At 39.7% G+C, this 15,791-nt stretch overlaps 1 protein-coding gene across 2 annotated transcripts; it reads left to right on the top strand.

Annotated features, from left to right (window-relative positions):
- The first annotated feature begins 658 nt into the window (after nt 1-658).
- On the top strand, nt 659-11,347 carry Nhlrc3 (NHL repeat containing 3). 2 transcript variants are annotated; one of them, XR_011367899.1, is made up of 8 exons: nt 659-937; nt 1,704-1,853; nt 2,269-2,416; nt 4,791-4,991; nt 7,044-7,135; nt 8,707-8,819; nt 8,921-9,053; nt 9,316-9,405. XR_011367899.1 is itself a non-coding variant. In XM_070002914.1 (7 exons), the coding sequence occupies exons 1-7, from the start codon at nt 854-856 to the stop codon at nt 9,566-9,568; spliced, it is 1,041 nt and encodes a 346-aa protein (XP_069859015.1). In that variant the 5' UTR covers nt 659-853; the 3' UTR covers nt 9,569-11,347. The 2 variants fall into 2 exon arrangements, 1 of the variants encoding a protein (XP_069859015.1); XM_070002914.1 differs by lacking the exon at nt 8,921-9,053 and having other exon boundaries at nt 9,316-11,347.
- Nucleotides 11,348-15,791: the final 4,444 nt, after the last annotated feature.

Below are 15,791 nucleotides of genomic sequence, written 5' to 3'. Positions count from 1 at the left end.
CGCCCGACTCCGGGGTGCCACACCACTCCGGTCGCCGGAGGCCCGGCAGGCTCTTTGTTACCAGCTTCCGTGGTTCCCGGGAAGCGAGCCGCCGGCCGGAGAGCAAGCAGGAGCCGGGTGGCGGGGAGCTCGTCTTCACACCGGGGGACTCGCGAAGGCCGGAGCACCGCAACGCGTCAGGCGCACTACTGGATCAGCCCTAGAGTCCCCACCGGTTCGGGGGACCTTCCGTACGCCTCGTCGCGCTCAGTAACTGTAAACTTCGTGCGGCCAGTAGGGGCTCCAGTTTTCTGAAAGCGGCGGAGGGCGTGGGGGGGCGGGGGGAAAGGAGGCTCCTGGGTCCTAGTGTGGGAACATAGACGTCTACAGGCAATGCCTGAATGTTTTGGAAACGAACGTGGACTGAATTGTCCTCAGAGTCTGGCAGTTGTAGCGTCACCATGCTCTCCCCCTTAGTCTTCGCTTTTTAGAAGTCGCGTCTTCGTTATTGAACCTGCATTTAAAAGAAGGAGTGGCAAATGAGTAAGGAGTATGCGCGGGACACCCCAGTTTGCTGTCCGGGAGACGCCTACAGCGTAGACCCCTCCCAGGCTGGGTGGGGTGGAGGCGGGACAAAACAGTCACGTGACGGGCATCTGAGCACCTGACGTGGGGGCGGGGCCTTGGGGCTGACTGCTGCGTGCGGAACTGCGAAGCTTGGGCGTTTTGCTTTTTTCCTTTTCTGTTCGCATTTTTGGCTTTGAAAGCCCGAGGCTTCTGGCTGGAGCTCTGGAAATCGAAGCGTCTTCCGGGCGGACCGGCGGGGCGGTGAGCCACCGAGCGCTCGGACCTTTGCGGATGCTGCTCTCCGGCCATGGCGAGACGCTGGGTCTGCGCGGCCGGGGTCGCCCTGTTTTTCGCCTGTCTGGTGCTACACTCGCATTTCTGTGGCCCTGCGGTGAGTTGCGCGGCGACGGGGTGCGGACAGCCCGGGAGAGATGCTCTTCCGAAGGTGGTCCGGGCTCCGGTCCTGCTGGCCGGCCTCAAACGCTGCCCGGGGGCCGGACCTCGGGCCGTTCATCTAGGCTTTCAGTGTTAACGAGTATGGTAGCGACATTCCCACACCTTCATCTGCCCCTGCCACACTCAGGTTATTTGCACACTTATTCTATGTGCGTTTTGGTCTCAGACGTTAACAACAACACTATTTCTATGGAATCATTTCAGTCAGGGCAGCAAGCCCACTGGCTGTGGAAAGACATACTTAAAATAAGTAAGCCTCGCCGCTCGCTGGTAGCTCACACCTATAGTCCAAGCTACTCAGGAATAGGAGACTTGAGGATCGCGGTTTCGATCTGGCCCGGACCAGAAAGTCCTGGAGACTTTTTCTCAGATTTAACTAGCAAAAAGACTGAAATTGCTAAAAATAAAAATAAAAATGGTAGCCTTGAGCAAAAAAACCCTCAAGCACAGCGCCCAGGCCCCAGCACTGGTACACCTGATAGATACATATATAAAGCCCCTCCCCACACGCACAAGAGGGGAGTGGGGAGCGGGAAGGGATAGGGGGCCTCATTTTTCCCCTCCTGAGAGAGAGGAGGGGGAGAGAAGAGGGGAAGGGAGGGAGGGAAAAGGGGAAGGAGAGGGGAGGGAAAGAGAGAAGGTCATTTCTTTCCCCTCCCTGTTTTTTCTTACTCTGTCCTAATCTTCTGGTTTTATTGAAGGTTTTAAGGAAACGCCCTTTTCTAAAGTGGAGAACGGAGAAAATGCTTTATCGCTTGGATTTGGGTTGGCCTAGGTTTTCAGAATACTTCACTGGCGTGACATTTTGTGTTGCGGTTGATTCCCTCAACGGGTTGGTTTACGTGGCCCAAGTAAGTAAAATGTGGATTTTTGCCCCCCGAGACTATAAAAGGAAACAATGGATCCCCGTTTTTCTTCCATATAGATGTGTATATATGTGATATGTAGGTAGCCATATGCATTTATATTATGCTAGTTATGCAACTTAATTTTGAATTGGCGTCAGGTAAATTGGTTTTGAATGTAATAGCCGTTAGCTGTTAGGTTGTTTAAAAATTTTAATTCTTATTATTGTTATTATAATGGTGATGTGCAGATTGGTTAGAGTTAACATAAGTCAGGTTTAACTTAGGTTTTGAAGTTGGGTTTTTTTAAGCATTACGAATTTTCAAAATGAACCTTTTTGTTTATCTCTTACAAAATAAAGATGATCATTCCTTAAAATGGATCCTACGTAACTAAGCAGTTATTTTTGTATACCTTCAGAGAGGGGATAACATACCAAAAGTATTAGTGTTCACAGAGGACGGATATTTACTACGATCTTGGAATCACACAGTTGACACACCTCATGGTATGTTCGCATCCAGCACACCACTCGAACAATCCGTCTGGATCACGGATGTAGGAAGTGGTATGTGTAGTAATATGCATTAAATTACTTTACTCAAAGCTGTGCTCTTTGCTCAGGTCCTTGCTTCTGCATTTTGAAATCAGAATTGCCAAATTTTAATAATTCTATTGCACTGAAGAATAAATGAACAAGGAAATTACTCAAGGGATCTTTCTTTAAACTATCAGTTCCTTTTCTCAAATAAGTCTGTACTTCTTCAGCAAAGTCAAATAAAATGGCAACTCAGAATGAACAAGTTCATTTCTTCTCATTTTCTTTGACAAGTTTCCTTTTAGAAGGGCTTGTGCTAACAAGCCATTATTACTTTGCTGCCTCAAGTGCAAAGATTTGCAGAAACTGAGGTTAATGATTTTGAAATTACACTGACCAAAGCATATCTGAAATCTTTTCCTCTGTCAAATATTTTAGTTGACAATGTCTAAAAACAAAGAAAGCACAATTGAATCTACAGCTATGAAGAAACTTCTCAGAAAAAGCAAATTTATCTGTGCTGGTGAAGACCGGCTAGTAGGAGAGATAGCCTAGATTACCTTAAGAACTCAGAAGGAATGAAATCATAAATGTAGTATTTGTAGTGTTCTTTGGCTCAGTTATGTTCTTTCATTTTTAAGATATTTTTTTCCAGGGTGGGGTTTGAACTCTGTGTTTAACACACACACTTGCTTGGGTGGTGCTCTACCACTTGAGCTATGCCTCTAGCCCAAGTTTTTTTCCTAATATTTTGGAAATAGCATCTCTTGGACTTTCCTGCCTTGACTGATCTCAGCCTCCTGCATCGTAGGATTGTAGCTATAAGACATTAAGCATCTGGTTCTAAGTTAGGTTCTTAACTTGAAGGACATACTACTTCTTTAGTTCTGGATAATTCAGTTACGTGTGTGTGTGTGTGTGTGTGTGTAGAGATTCTTGATTTCTATAAGTAGAGACATTGTCAAACTTGTTCTCAGAACATAAAAGATTTCTGGGCCTTGGGTGGTAGATAACTATTTTAAGCTTCATTTCGGGGGATAAATTTATGGTTATAAAAAATTTGTAGTACCTGAGTTGGTATAAAATTGTAATGAGATTTGACTATTTTTGCTTCCCTGCCTTATTTTCATTGACAGTGAATTCATTGTTAATAGCCCTCACTTTTAATTTATTCTCTACATGTCATCTTTTTCTAATGTAGAACTTCACTGATTCTCAGAAAGAAAAAAAATAGCACATATGAACACTTAATTCTTTCCACTGCATCTTTTTTTTCCATGCATAGATCCAAAAAACAAATTTTATGTTCCTTCCCATTTTTTCCAAGGAATTGATTTCATCTACTGAGTTTTAGAGGAAGTTCGGGAACCGTTGGCTTTTTCTGTAATATTTTGTTCTCTTTTTAGTTCTGCGTGCGTGCGTGCGTGCGTGCGTGCGTGCGTGCGTGCGTGCGTGTGTGTGTGTGTGTGCGTGCACGCCAGTCCTAAGCTTGAATTCAGGGCCTGAGCACTGTCCCTAAGCTCCTTTTCTCAAGGCTAGCACTTTACCATTTGAGCTACAGCTTCTCTTCTGGCTTTTTGATAGTTAATTATGGAGATAAGAATCTCACAGACTTTCTTGTCTAGACTGGCTTCAAAACCCAATCCTCAAACTTCAGCCTCCTGAGTAGGAAGGATTATTATATGTGAGCCACCAGTGTCCAGCTACTGCAGCAAATTTTAAGTGTGTAGATTAAGTATAATAAATATATTTCTTAAGATAAAATTTGTAATGCATGGTGATTCAGTTTATAACTAGTAAGCCAAGTATATCCAGTTAGTCTTTGGAATACCTGTTAATGAATTTGACCTTGCATGCCTTCAAGTTGATTTCTGTTAAGTGTTTGTCTTTCTCTTGTTTACTCATGTTCTACTTATTTTGTCCATAAAAATCACTTAAACTCAAAGATTATTTTCCTCCTCAAAGGAATACTTAGTGGGTTCAATTTTGAATTGATTTACACTAGAAGAATACATATTTTTTAAAAAGTAGCTGCACATGACTGATTGAAATACCTTCAACTATAAGTTATTTCTTTTACAGTTATTTCTTGATTCTTTTTAATAAGCAAGGCCATGCATCTGAAAATGAAAATGGCACACCAATAATTTGTTAACCTCATCAGCTTTCTGTAATAAACATTTTTGGTTATTTATTTGAATTTATAATCTGTTTTGGAGTAATTAAGATTTTATTCATCAAAAATCTGGCTGTAACTTATAAAGAAACTCTTATTTGATGTCAATATTAACAGTTATCTGAGCCTGTCGACCTTTTTTAGTTTATATCAAATTTTTCCTTACTTGAAAAGTGTAGAGGTTGTACAGTGATTTTATTTGTGAGACATGAACATCTGTCTTTACAGGATCCTATGGTCATACTGTTAAAAAATACAATTCCTTTGGTGATCTCGTTCAAGTCTTGGGTACTCCAGGCAAAAAAGGCACGGCTTTGAATCCCCTGCAGTTTGATAACCCTGCAGAACTGTATGTGGAGGACACAGAAGATATTTACATTGTGGATGGGGATGGAGGATTAAATAACAGATTGATCAAACTGTCCCAAAGTATGTGGCTTACTTTTGAATGTTAATTATGAGAATATTACTTTATAAATGGGATTTATTTGATACTTGGCATAAAGACCATATAATGTGCATTAGGAATACACTAAAAAAACAGGTGGCTAGGATTGCCAGTAATAAATGAATGTGCTTACAGGCCTGCTGGTTTTTCATTGAAGGAACTGGGTGGGTGGGTGGGTATAGAGATAGTGGATCTCTTACTCAATTAAGAATGGAAATGTTAGGAACTCCTAACACTCTGGGCTCCTCCCCAGAGTCAGGTAGCCTGTTGGCTGATCAATCCATTAGCAATTTATCAAATGCCAGACTTCCTGGTAGTGACTATAGGGGAAAGTCTGTTTTATGTTATGGATGAGACACTTAAATGTAATGTGTGGCAGTTTTTAAAATAAAATAGAATTTAGGAGTAGGAACCACTAATTTGTCCAGAGAAATGGGCTGAGATGTTATAAAGTCCTTGGGCCACACTACTTTTGGTAAACGAAGAAAAGGGTGGGCAGAGCAGTCCTGGAGGCTTTATCCTGTGAGGTTTACAAAGGTCATTAGCTGGAAATGTGCTTCTGGAATAGTAGAAAGATTATCTGAGGACTCTTGAAGCTATATTTTGCCTATATTGTAGTCTTCTGTGGTTTTGTTTGTATGGTTGGTTGGTTTTCTTTTTGCTAGGGCTTGGAGTTTAAACTAGGCCATTTGCTAGTGCTCTGGCTTGCACTTGCTTGGTTGGTGTTCTACCACTTAATTCATGCCTCCAGCCTGGTACTTTGCTGGTTAATTGAAGATAGAATCTCACAGACTTTTTTTTTTTTTTGTCGGTCGTGGGGCTTGAACTCTGGGCCTGGGCGCTGTCCCTCAGCTCTTCAGCTCAAGGTGAGCGCTCTACCACTTGAGCTACAGTGCCACTTCCGGTTTTCTGGTGGTTTATTGGAGATAGGAGTCTCACGGTCTCTCCTGCCCGGGCTGGCTTTGAACCGCGATCCTCAGATCTCAGCCTCCTGAGTAGCTAGGATTACAGGCGTGAGCCACCAGCGCCCGGCATCTCACAGACTTTTATGTTCAGGCTAGTTTTGAACTTCAGCACTCAAGGCTCCTGAGTAACTAGGATTACAAGTGTGAGCCAATGGAACCCAGCTCTTTTTGAGGTTTTAATAGGAAAGTAATGTTCCAGAAACAGTTTTTATAAGACATGAGGACATCGTTAGTGAGTGCTGTCATTTGGAGGCTATGTAGTTAGCTTACCATCTAAGAGTACATTTGGAAATTATCAGTTAAAAGGAAGGTAAGACAGGGTAAAGCAGCGGTCCAAAAAGTTGTATGAAAGGAGTGAACAATCAAACGTAGGAGACAGATTGAATATGGATCTATTGGTTTTCTGTGGCTGCTATAAAAGAAAGCTACAAACGAGGTGATCTTAAACAACAGGAATATATTCTGATACTTTTGAAATCCTGAAGTCTGAAATTAATTGAAGTAACCTCTAAAGGTTCTAGGGGAAGTTGTTCCTTGCTTATTCTACCATCATGGTTCATGGCAGTATAACTATAGTCTGAGCCTCTGTCATATGACCCCTTTGTTGCTTAAATCTCTATATTCCTTCTCTTAGGAGGAGGATTTAGGGCTTACTCTAAATCTAGGATAATCTCATCTTTGGAAACCTAACTTAATGAAAGCTCCATTTCTAAAGTAGGTGACAGGTACATGGACGTATCTTTTGGAGGACCACAGTTTAGCCCTCCCTAGAGTGATTAATAAGGTAGACAGACTATAAAAATGTCAGCCCAGTGAAATAACATTTTAAGCTCAGTGAAATAACAAAACTAAAAAGCAAGTAAATTCGAAGCAGTCATCAAGCAGAGATAGCAAAAGTGCCCTAATTGCTTGTAGTAATTAATGGAGGAGTTAGGCAAGTGGCTTTCTAGCCAGGAAAGCACAGTCAAGTCAGTAGGGTGTGCTTTTTGAAAATTTATGTTGTGAAATATAGCATTCAGAGACACAATTCTATATACTGCACTGACGATATGTACTTACTCTTTATAGATTTCATGATCCTTTGGCTGCGTGGAGAAAATGGAACAGCACCTGCTAAGTTCAACATTCCTCACAGTGTTACACTTGATTCAGTTGGTCGGGTAAAAATGTACTGTCTTTATATTTGGGAGGCGGAAAGAAAGATAGAGAGAGATGGGGGGAGAAAGAGAGAGAGAATTAATTGATATATCTGGTCAATTCTCTCTCTCTTTTTTTTTTTTTTTTTTGGCCGGTCCTGGGGCTTGTACTAAGGGTCTCTGAGTTTCTTTTGCTCAATGCTAGCTCTCTGCCACTTTCAGCTTTCTCTGTTTATGTGGTACTGAGGAATCGAACCCAGGGCTTCATGCATGCTAGGCAAGCACTCTGCCACTCTACCATTCTATACCACATTCCCAGGCCTCAGTTCTTCTCTTAACTAATGTTCAGCTCCTATACTGACAGCATTCCCTACATATTTAAAAATTAGCAAGATAGTTGTGTTTATATCCCTTATGTGGTAAAAAGAATACTGAATCCAAACGTAAAGTTACCTGGGGGGGGGGGGGGGGAATGTTTCTTTCCACTAGGAAAAGTCTTTAAGTGAAACACTTTCCATTTACAAGAGAAAAAAAATAATTCTCACCAAAATGAAAAGACAAAAGAGTTTTATTTTAAACGTTTGAAAAACACTTGTTCTCACTAGTTCCATAATGGGGAACAGAAAGCTTTAACCAATACACTTCAATCATTTTTTTTCTTTTCCACCCCCATTTATTAACAGTTCTTTTTCCTTTACTCTCTTTCCTTATCAGAGATACCATTTGCTTGGAGTTAGCTTCTTTGTTTCTACTTGGAAAAAAAACTAAGGACTACCGAAAGCACACATTAATAAAGATCTAAGGGTTATCCCGAAGAAATGGTGCCTGGATTCCCAAACCCATGAGATCCAGTGGAGCCAAATGGGGAGGTAGTGGGTAGCAGGGTCTTTCCTCTTGACAAGTCTTCCTGTTGTCTAAAACTCTAACCACATCATGAAAACCCTTTCACATTATGTAGCAAGTTTCACCCATCCATATAGAAGTCATTTAGAATGAATCTAACCTCCTACTTTATACCAATATTTCCTTAATAAGTCATCATCATCAATAACCTACCTTAAACATGTTATCCTTCATATGTTTTGTCATCTCCTGTCCTTCCTCTCTTAAGTGCTGTAGCGCTTAGGACACACCTCAGTCACAGCAGGTAGAGATACTGCTTTATGAGGGTAAACCAGGCCACTTTCTCTTGTCCTTGTCTTGTGGCCTAGACTAGGAAGTGACAAATTGGCAGCCCTCAGGGATAGTGAATGCTCATTAACAAATGAATGAATGACTTTCTGTATCTTTAATCTGCTGGGTGACTGTTAGGCCCCTCAGGTTTTTAGTTACTCTTATGTTAATATTGTAGCGGGAACATCCTGGGCTCAGTGTTTTGACACTGGGCTTAGACTGTGGCCCTCACATTTCTCACTGCACACAAACAAAGCTTTTGACCTTTGAAATGTAGCTTTTACAGATCAGAAAATAGGATTTAATAATGCCCTCTCCTTTGGAGACCTCTAAGTACGGAGGTAATTTATATAAATGAGCAAAAGTAATCATATTCTCATATCGTGGGTCTTTTCCCAACTGAAATCTTTTTGTTTTCTCAGGTGTGGGTTGCTGACCGAGGAAATAAAAGACTCCAAGTATTTGATAAAGACACTGGAGAGTGGTTAGGAGCATGGAGTAGTTGTTTCACAGAAGAAGGCCCCTCTTCAGTCAGGTAATTGTGCCTTTTCAAAATCCTTAATTTTGTTTGCTTATATGATTCATTATCTCTGAAGAGCCAGCAGAAAGCTCAAGGTATTATTCATGTTCATCTAGGAAAAGTGGAAAGAAACAAGCATACAGAGAAGTTTTATATATGGGAATTTCATATCCCAGATACAGTTACTAACTCCCAGTGGCCTGTGAAATCCCAGTGAACCTCCCACAGCCAGTGGCAGAGAATCAAAGTGTGAGTCTGTGATAGTGGACCCAACCTACTTCCAGTTTCCTTTTGTTTAGTAAACTTGTAATATTGAGGGTTTTTTTTTAATTTAAGTTAATCTTTGTCTCTACTGTCCCAGATATCTTATTCCCTCTGTAGAATTAGATCAATTTTTCTTTCTCTGTAACAGAATCACCCAGCAAATAGATAACTGCTGTAGTTTGCACAATGGGAATTAAAATGTTGACAAAGTAAATATTTAGGCTTCTGAACATTACTTTCTCCTTAGATTTACTCCAGATGGGAAGTACTTGATTGTGGCCCAACTGAATCTCAGCAGGCTGTCCATCCTGGCGGCCCCACCCACCGGAAACCTCGGGCACTGTTCAGTGATCAGCACCATCCAGCTACCAGATCAAGTTCTGCCACACCTCTTAGAAATAGATAGAAAGACTGGGGCAGTCTATGTAGCAGAAATTGGGGCAAAGCAAGTACAAAAGTTTGTTCCTTTGAATAGCCACGTTTTTGGGTTCAGTGTTTAGTCTTCTTTGTTTTTGCTTAACACTCAAAGCCGGGCGCTGGTGGCTCATGCCAGTAATCCTAACTACTCAGGAGGCTGAGATCTGAAGATCATGGTTCAAAGCCAGCCTGGGCAGGAAAGTCAGTGAGACTCTTTATCTCCAATAGACTACTAGAAAACCAAAAGTGGCGCTGTGGCTCTAGAGGTAGATCACTGTCCTTGAGCTAAAGAGCTGAGGGCTAGCGCTCAAGCCCAAAGTTCAATCCCCATGACCGACAAAAAAAAAAAGCTCAAACACAAAAATTTGTTCATTTTCACCTGATCTGGTAACAGAAAAATTTGTTTGTATGGCATCAAGAGTCATGATGTTTTATTGCTGTTCTAGGGACTTACTGTGTAAGCATATTTCAGTGAAAGACGTGTGACTTTTAAAAAATGGGGTTAGCCAGGCTCCAGTGGATCACGCCTGTAATCCTAGCTAGTCAAAAGGCTGAGATCTGATGATAGGAAAGGCTGATAAGACTCTTCAATTAACCCCCAGAAAAATGGAAATTGGTGCTGTTGCTCAAAGTGGTAGAGCACTAGCCTTGAGCAAAAGAGTCCCTCCTCCCTTTCTTTCCTCTCTCCTCCCTTCCCACTTCTCTTTTTACTTTTTGTGCAGGTAATGCCTTACTGGAGCTTGAACTCAGGCCCGGGCATTTTTCACACAAGGCTCCACTTTTAGGGTTTTTTTTTTTTTTTGCTGGTTAATTGGAGATAGGAGTCCCATGGACTTTCATGCCTAAACTGGCTTAAAACCTTGACTCTCAGATCCCAGTTCTCTGAGTAGCTAGGATTATAGGTGTGAGCCACCACAGTGTGCAGCTAGTTTCTTTAATGTACTGTTTGAGAAATTTTGAGCAAGATGGTATGCAGAGTAATTTGAGTATCTATAGAATGCAAGGAACTAAAGACTTAAAAAGGAAAGAAGCAGGGTAGGATGACAGCCTTCTGAATAGCTTGCGGAGTTTAGTAGAAGAGTAAGTGGACATATAGCCCCAGCACTAGGACAGCAGCACACAAATGCAGTGGAACTTTATCCAGCTGGGACTCATGGAGCCTGCACGGGTGTCTTCTTGAGCTGACCAGGGAGAAGGAGAAAACAACCTGATCCAAGTAGGGAAGGTGTAAAGAGTTACAATTAACAGAATTTCAGCAGGCTTTCGTACCTTTTTGTAAAAGTCAACCTTTGGTTATTTAGTTTTGGATCTTTAGCTATAAGATACTTATGCTGTAACCCAAGCCACTGATAACGGTGCTCCCATCTGTCATCTTTGGTAAAGGCTCTGAGGATCAGATGTATGCCAGGTGCAGAAGTCCCCTTGAAGTCTGTAAGGGTCTGTTACAAGCATTTCATTGACTGGTTCTTCTAAATGTGCCATGTACATGATACCAAGTGCTGAGTTCATCTTGGTTTTATATTTATTACTTTTAGTAAAATGTATCCTAATGGGCTTAATGCAATTGAGCTAATATGGCCAAAAGTAATTTTAAGCTTTACTTGTTTGTTTGTGATCCAGGACAATAAGTTCAAATGTCTCTCTCTTTGAAGGAAGGTAAGTTGTGTCAACTGGTGTCATTTCGAAAGTTTCATTAAACTCATTCTATATTTTGTAAAACTTGCTGGAAAATACCATTCCTGTGTTCTTGCAAAAAAAAGTGTTTAATTTCAATTACAGAATTTTACTTGGATGTTTTTGGATTAATCAGTTCAATGAATAAGAAATGTGTTTTACATTAAAATTATGAATTTTAAAGAACAGTTAATATTGTCTGGATTCTCAATTTAAAGATTAAAAAAGTAAGCCGGGCACCTGTGGCTCAAGCCTGTAATCCTAGCTATTCAGGAGGCTGAGATCTGAGGATCACAGTTAAAAGCCAATCCAGACAGAAAATCTGTGAGACTCTTATCTCCAATAAAACCACTAGAAAACCAGAAGTGGTGCTGTGGCTCAAGCGGTAGAGTACTTGCCTTGAGCTGAAGAGCGCAGGGACAATGCTGAAGCCCAGAGTTCAAGCCCCACGACCGACCAAAATAAATGGACTAGTACTGAGAGAATGTCTTCAGTTTTATACTTATGAAGTAGTGTAGGATAATATACATCCATAATGCTAGAGGTTGCTTGAAAGATTTAAACAATGGAGCTTCCTTTGTGTGAAGATCAGATGTAGCTGACAGTAATAACTTGCTAATTATTGCTCTATCACTGTGGTAAAAAGGGAACTTTTCTTTTATTCTTTTATGTTTTTAAATGCTTTAATTTTGGTGGGTTTTTTTTGTTGTTGTTGTTGTTGTTATGTTTTAACTGGGGCCTAGACTCAGAGCCTCATGCTGTCCCTCAGCATTTTTGCTCAAGGCTGAAGTTCTGCCACTGGGGCCAGACCTCCACTTCCACCGCTTTTGCCGATTATCTGATTTGTCCATCTGTGCTGTCTTTGAACCTTCTAAGGAGCCAAGGTTATAGGCTTGAGCCAGCAGTGCCCAGATAGAAGTAGAACTTCTTCATACTTCTAATTTCTAGGTTTATTTTGAGGCTTGGGAATAGAGGAATTATTCCACTTTAGTTAACCAAAGACTATATCTTCCCCTATTTCCACTTCCCCTATTTTAAAGACTGAGTCTTTAAAATTAGTCAATCAGAGAAAACACGGATGTCACCTAATGCTAGGCAATTTTTGGTTGTAAGGCTAAGATAATGTAATTTGTTTTGCTTTTCATAATTTATAAGCATTTCAGAATATATGAGCTTTGCTGATTTAACAAATCTATGTGTCAACAAATGTGAAGGCATTTAGACAGGATCTTCTGTGTGTTACTTGTATGCTAGTTGGGGAAACACTATTTAACCCTTGACTTAATTAAGGCTTCAGTACTTCTGAAATTTGCACTTGTGGTTTCCTATATTCTTAAGACAGAAGAGGGCAGTAGAGCTCTGCTTATGAGCATCTTGACGGCCCGTTATATTTTGCTTTTTAAAATTGAAGCTTGTAGGAGGGATGGGTGAGATTGTTGCTAAAGATGCATTGAACTGCTTTGTTAAATAACAAGCCTTTTGTACAACTACTTTAAGATAATTAAGTTTAAAAAGCTTGTCTTAACCACACATATACTTATTCTTTTTTCTTCTGTAGCTCACTTATATCTTGAGAAAATTATACTAATTCCTTAAGAGCTTCACATTTTTACTGCTTAGTTGGACTTTCCTTAAAAAAAAAAAAACATTTACAAGCCGGGCACCGCTGGCCCATGTAGGAAAGTCCATGAAACTCTTATCTCCAATTAACCACTAGAAAACTAGAAGTGGTACTGTGGCTTAAGTGGTAGAGCACTAGTCTTGAGCTGGAGAACTGAGGGACAGTGCCCAGGCCCACAACTGACCAAAAAAAAAAAAAAAAAAAAGTTTACATAGTTTCAGTAATTTAAGCTAAGAGTAAACTATTCACCTTAGATACCAATACATCTATTTTCTTAGGTAAATTTAGTATAATGGAAAATGCATTTGTATTAGCACAGAATTATTCTTTTTTTTTCTTGCTACTTTTTAAAAGCAATTTTACCTGTAATTGTTGATGATTTAATAAATAAGAAAAATGAATTATTCATAAAAAGGCCAAATCCCTTCTATTCCTGTAAGCTGCCTATAACCTATGAGTTTCTGGTTAATGATCTAAATACCTAATTATATGTGGATCCTTTTTGTATGTATGAATTGAGTAATAACTGAGCAGTAAAAAATAGCATTTCTTAAAGCCATTCTTATAGACTGTAATAACTAATGATATAATAGCTAGTTACACTTAGTTTTTGAAAGTTTTAGCAAGGATTTATTTTAATATAGTTAAAGTAGGAGAAATAGAAAAAAGAGAAATATTTCATGTTCTCCAAGAAGGAAATAAGAGTTAAAGACTCTAAAATAACACTTTCAATTATCATGTTGTATTTCTGTGTAATGCATGAAGAATCATTGTAATACATTAGACAAGTATGTCTTAGGTAGACTGAGTCTTGAATAGAATCTTCAGAAAGATCAATTTGCATATCACAAGAGGTTGGTATCATAAACTTTTAGGTTTATGTGCATTTTTTCCTTTTGGGGTATAGGCATGTGTACCATAATGCATTATGTAAGTATAAATACACATGTTAACAGCATCAGCCCAAATACAACAGAGCAATTTGATTAGAAACTTCACATGGAATAAATTAGAGCTTCACATATACATTCAAAATTCTATGAAAGGGAACCTGGCATGGCAGCAGATTATTTGAAAAAGATGTAGAAAGTTTATTGACCAAAAAAAAAATCAGCCTTATTAATTTTTGGCAGAGCTAAACTGTGTGTATAAATATCATGATAGTTTGATTAAACAAGATTCTGTGCCCTAGTATACAGCTGCAGTGGTGGATGCTACATTCAAGAGAAAAGTATCTCGTGTGTGTGTGTGTGTGTGTGTGTGTGTGTGTGTGTGTAAAAAAAAAAATCAGCCTTATTAATTTTTGGCAGAGCTAAACTGTGTGTATAAATATCATGATAGTTTGATTAAACAAGATTCTGTGCCCTAGTATACAGCTGCAGTGGTGGATGCTACATTCAAGAGAAAAGTATCTCGTGTGTGTGTGTGTGTGTGTGTGTGTGTGTGTGTGTGTGTGTGTGTGTGTGTGTGTGTGTGTGTGTGTGTGTGTGTGTGTGTGTGTGTGTGTGTGTGTGTGTGTGTGTGTGTGTGTGTACCAGTACTGAAGAACTGAGACTTGAACTCAGGCCCTCATGCTCTCCTTTAGCTTTTTCCCTTCAATGCTGGTGTTTAACCATTGAAGGACATCTGTACTTCTGGCTTTTTGCAGCTTAATTGGAGGTAAGAGTTTCTTAGATTTGTTCACCCAGGCTAGCTTCAAACTGTGATCCTCAGATCTCAGCCTCCTGAGTAGCTAGGATTACAGGTGTGAATCACCAGCTGTTGGCTTACACATGCCATTAAAAAATAAGTTTTCAGTTGACATTAAAACTATTAGTTCATCCAACAGCTGTTTACATTTTAGGTGCCAGGATATGGTGGTGAGCAGGGTAAATCCTCTTCTCTTCTGGATTATATTCTAATTGAGGAAATAGAGGACTTGGAAAAGAAAATGGGAGTCTGATTAGATAGAGTTGGTGGTATCCACTAACATTTGACTAAACAGATGCTACTTGCCATCCATTTCTTCCCTCCACTGCTAGAAGACCTGGAAGAGTTCTCTTCTTGCTTCCTCAGCCTGCAAGCATCTATGGGTTACCTGTATCACTTGGTTCTAAACACTGTAACATAGATGGAAGTCTACTGACAGACTTCTGAAAAACATGTTCCCTTTATTAAAAAAAAAAAGAAGAAGAAAAAGAAAAAGAAAATGGTCAGGAGTCTCTAGGTCCAACCTTCACTTCTGCCTTGACCTTCAGTGGGCTTGCTGGTGACCTTGAGCAGGTTTGCTACCAGCAAACCAGCAATCTTAGGGAAGGCAGAAATGTGGACATTTGAGTTTTCAGGAAATTGGAGAGCACTGCACTAGCCTGTAGTTCCTTTTTCCAGACTTCCTTTTATATGAGATGGTTAAACATTGCTGCATTTTAAGCTACTATTAGTTGAACACTTTTTATGAAGACAAAACATTCCTAGGAAATATAATATTGAAAGAGGCTGTATTAATTTGAAAAGGATGGAAATTTTTTATGGTTTTTAACTGTTATATATCCGAGAATATGTCACTCTGATATCTTGTTTTTATATTTTTTGCCTTTCTTTGGTGATAGATTGGATTCCTGTATCAAATTTATCCTGTACATTTTCCCCCCTCATTTGTAATTGGACATTGATGATAGCTATACAGAAGGTATTAATTTTTCTACCTCTACCTTAATGAACTTTTGCTGACTGTAATTAGCCATAAATATTTACATTTTCTATGTTTGCCACTATGACTAGGCTTTAAAAATATTGGGTTTTTTTCAACATTTTTATTACATTAGTTGTATTATTCAAAATGTTTGGTAATAAATGAACACTATCCTCATTTCTGATTTTAATAGAAATACCAGTGTTTTCTCAGTATAATATTTACTTTCAATTGGGACAATTTTGTCTCTTTTTAATTCCTTGGAATTTTATCAAAAATAACTGGTAATGATATATGCAATATATTAGTGGAATGAGGGTTCAAATTTTTTTTCTTAGAT

The sequence above is a fragment of the Dipodomys merriami genome, unplaced genomic scaffold (assembly GCF_024711535.1).
Source record: "Dipodomys merriami isolate MVZ:Mamm:240054 unplaced genomic scaffold, mDipMer1.0.p SCAF_6, whole genome shotgun sequence".
Taxonomy (NCBI): Eukaryota; Metazoa; Chordata; class Mammalia; order Rodentia; family Heteromyidae; genus Dipodomys; species Dipodomys merriami.
The sequence above is the reverse complement of the archived record's forward strand: the minus strand, read 5'-3'. Positions and strand labels throughout refer to the sequence as shown.

Excerpts from the sequence above, each read along its gene's own strand:
- Nhlrc3 (XM_070002914.1), top strand. The coding sequence starts at position 854 with ATGGCGAGACGCTGGGTCTGCGCGGCCGGGGTCGCCCTGTTTTTCGCC. Across the intron at positions 2,417-4,790 it reads GATCACGGATGTAGGAAGTG|GATCCTATGGTCATACTGTT; the intron begins GTATGTGTAGTA and ends CTGTCTTTACAG. Across the intron at positions 7,136-8,706 it reads CACTTGATTCAGTTGGTCGG|GTGTGGGTTGCTGACCGAGG; the intron begins GTAAAAATGTAC and ends TTGTTTTCTCAG.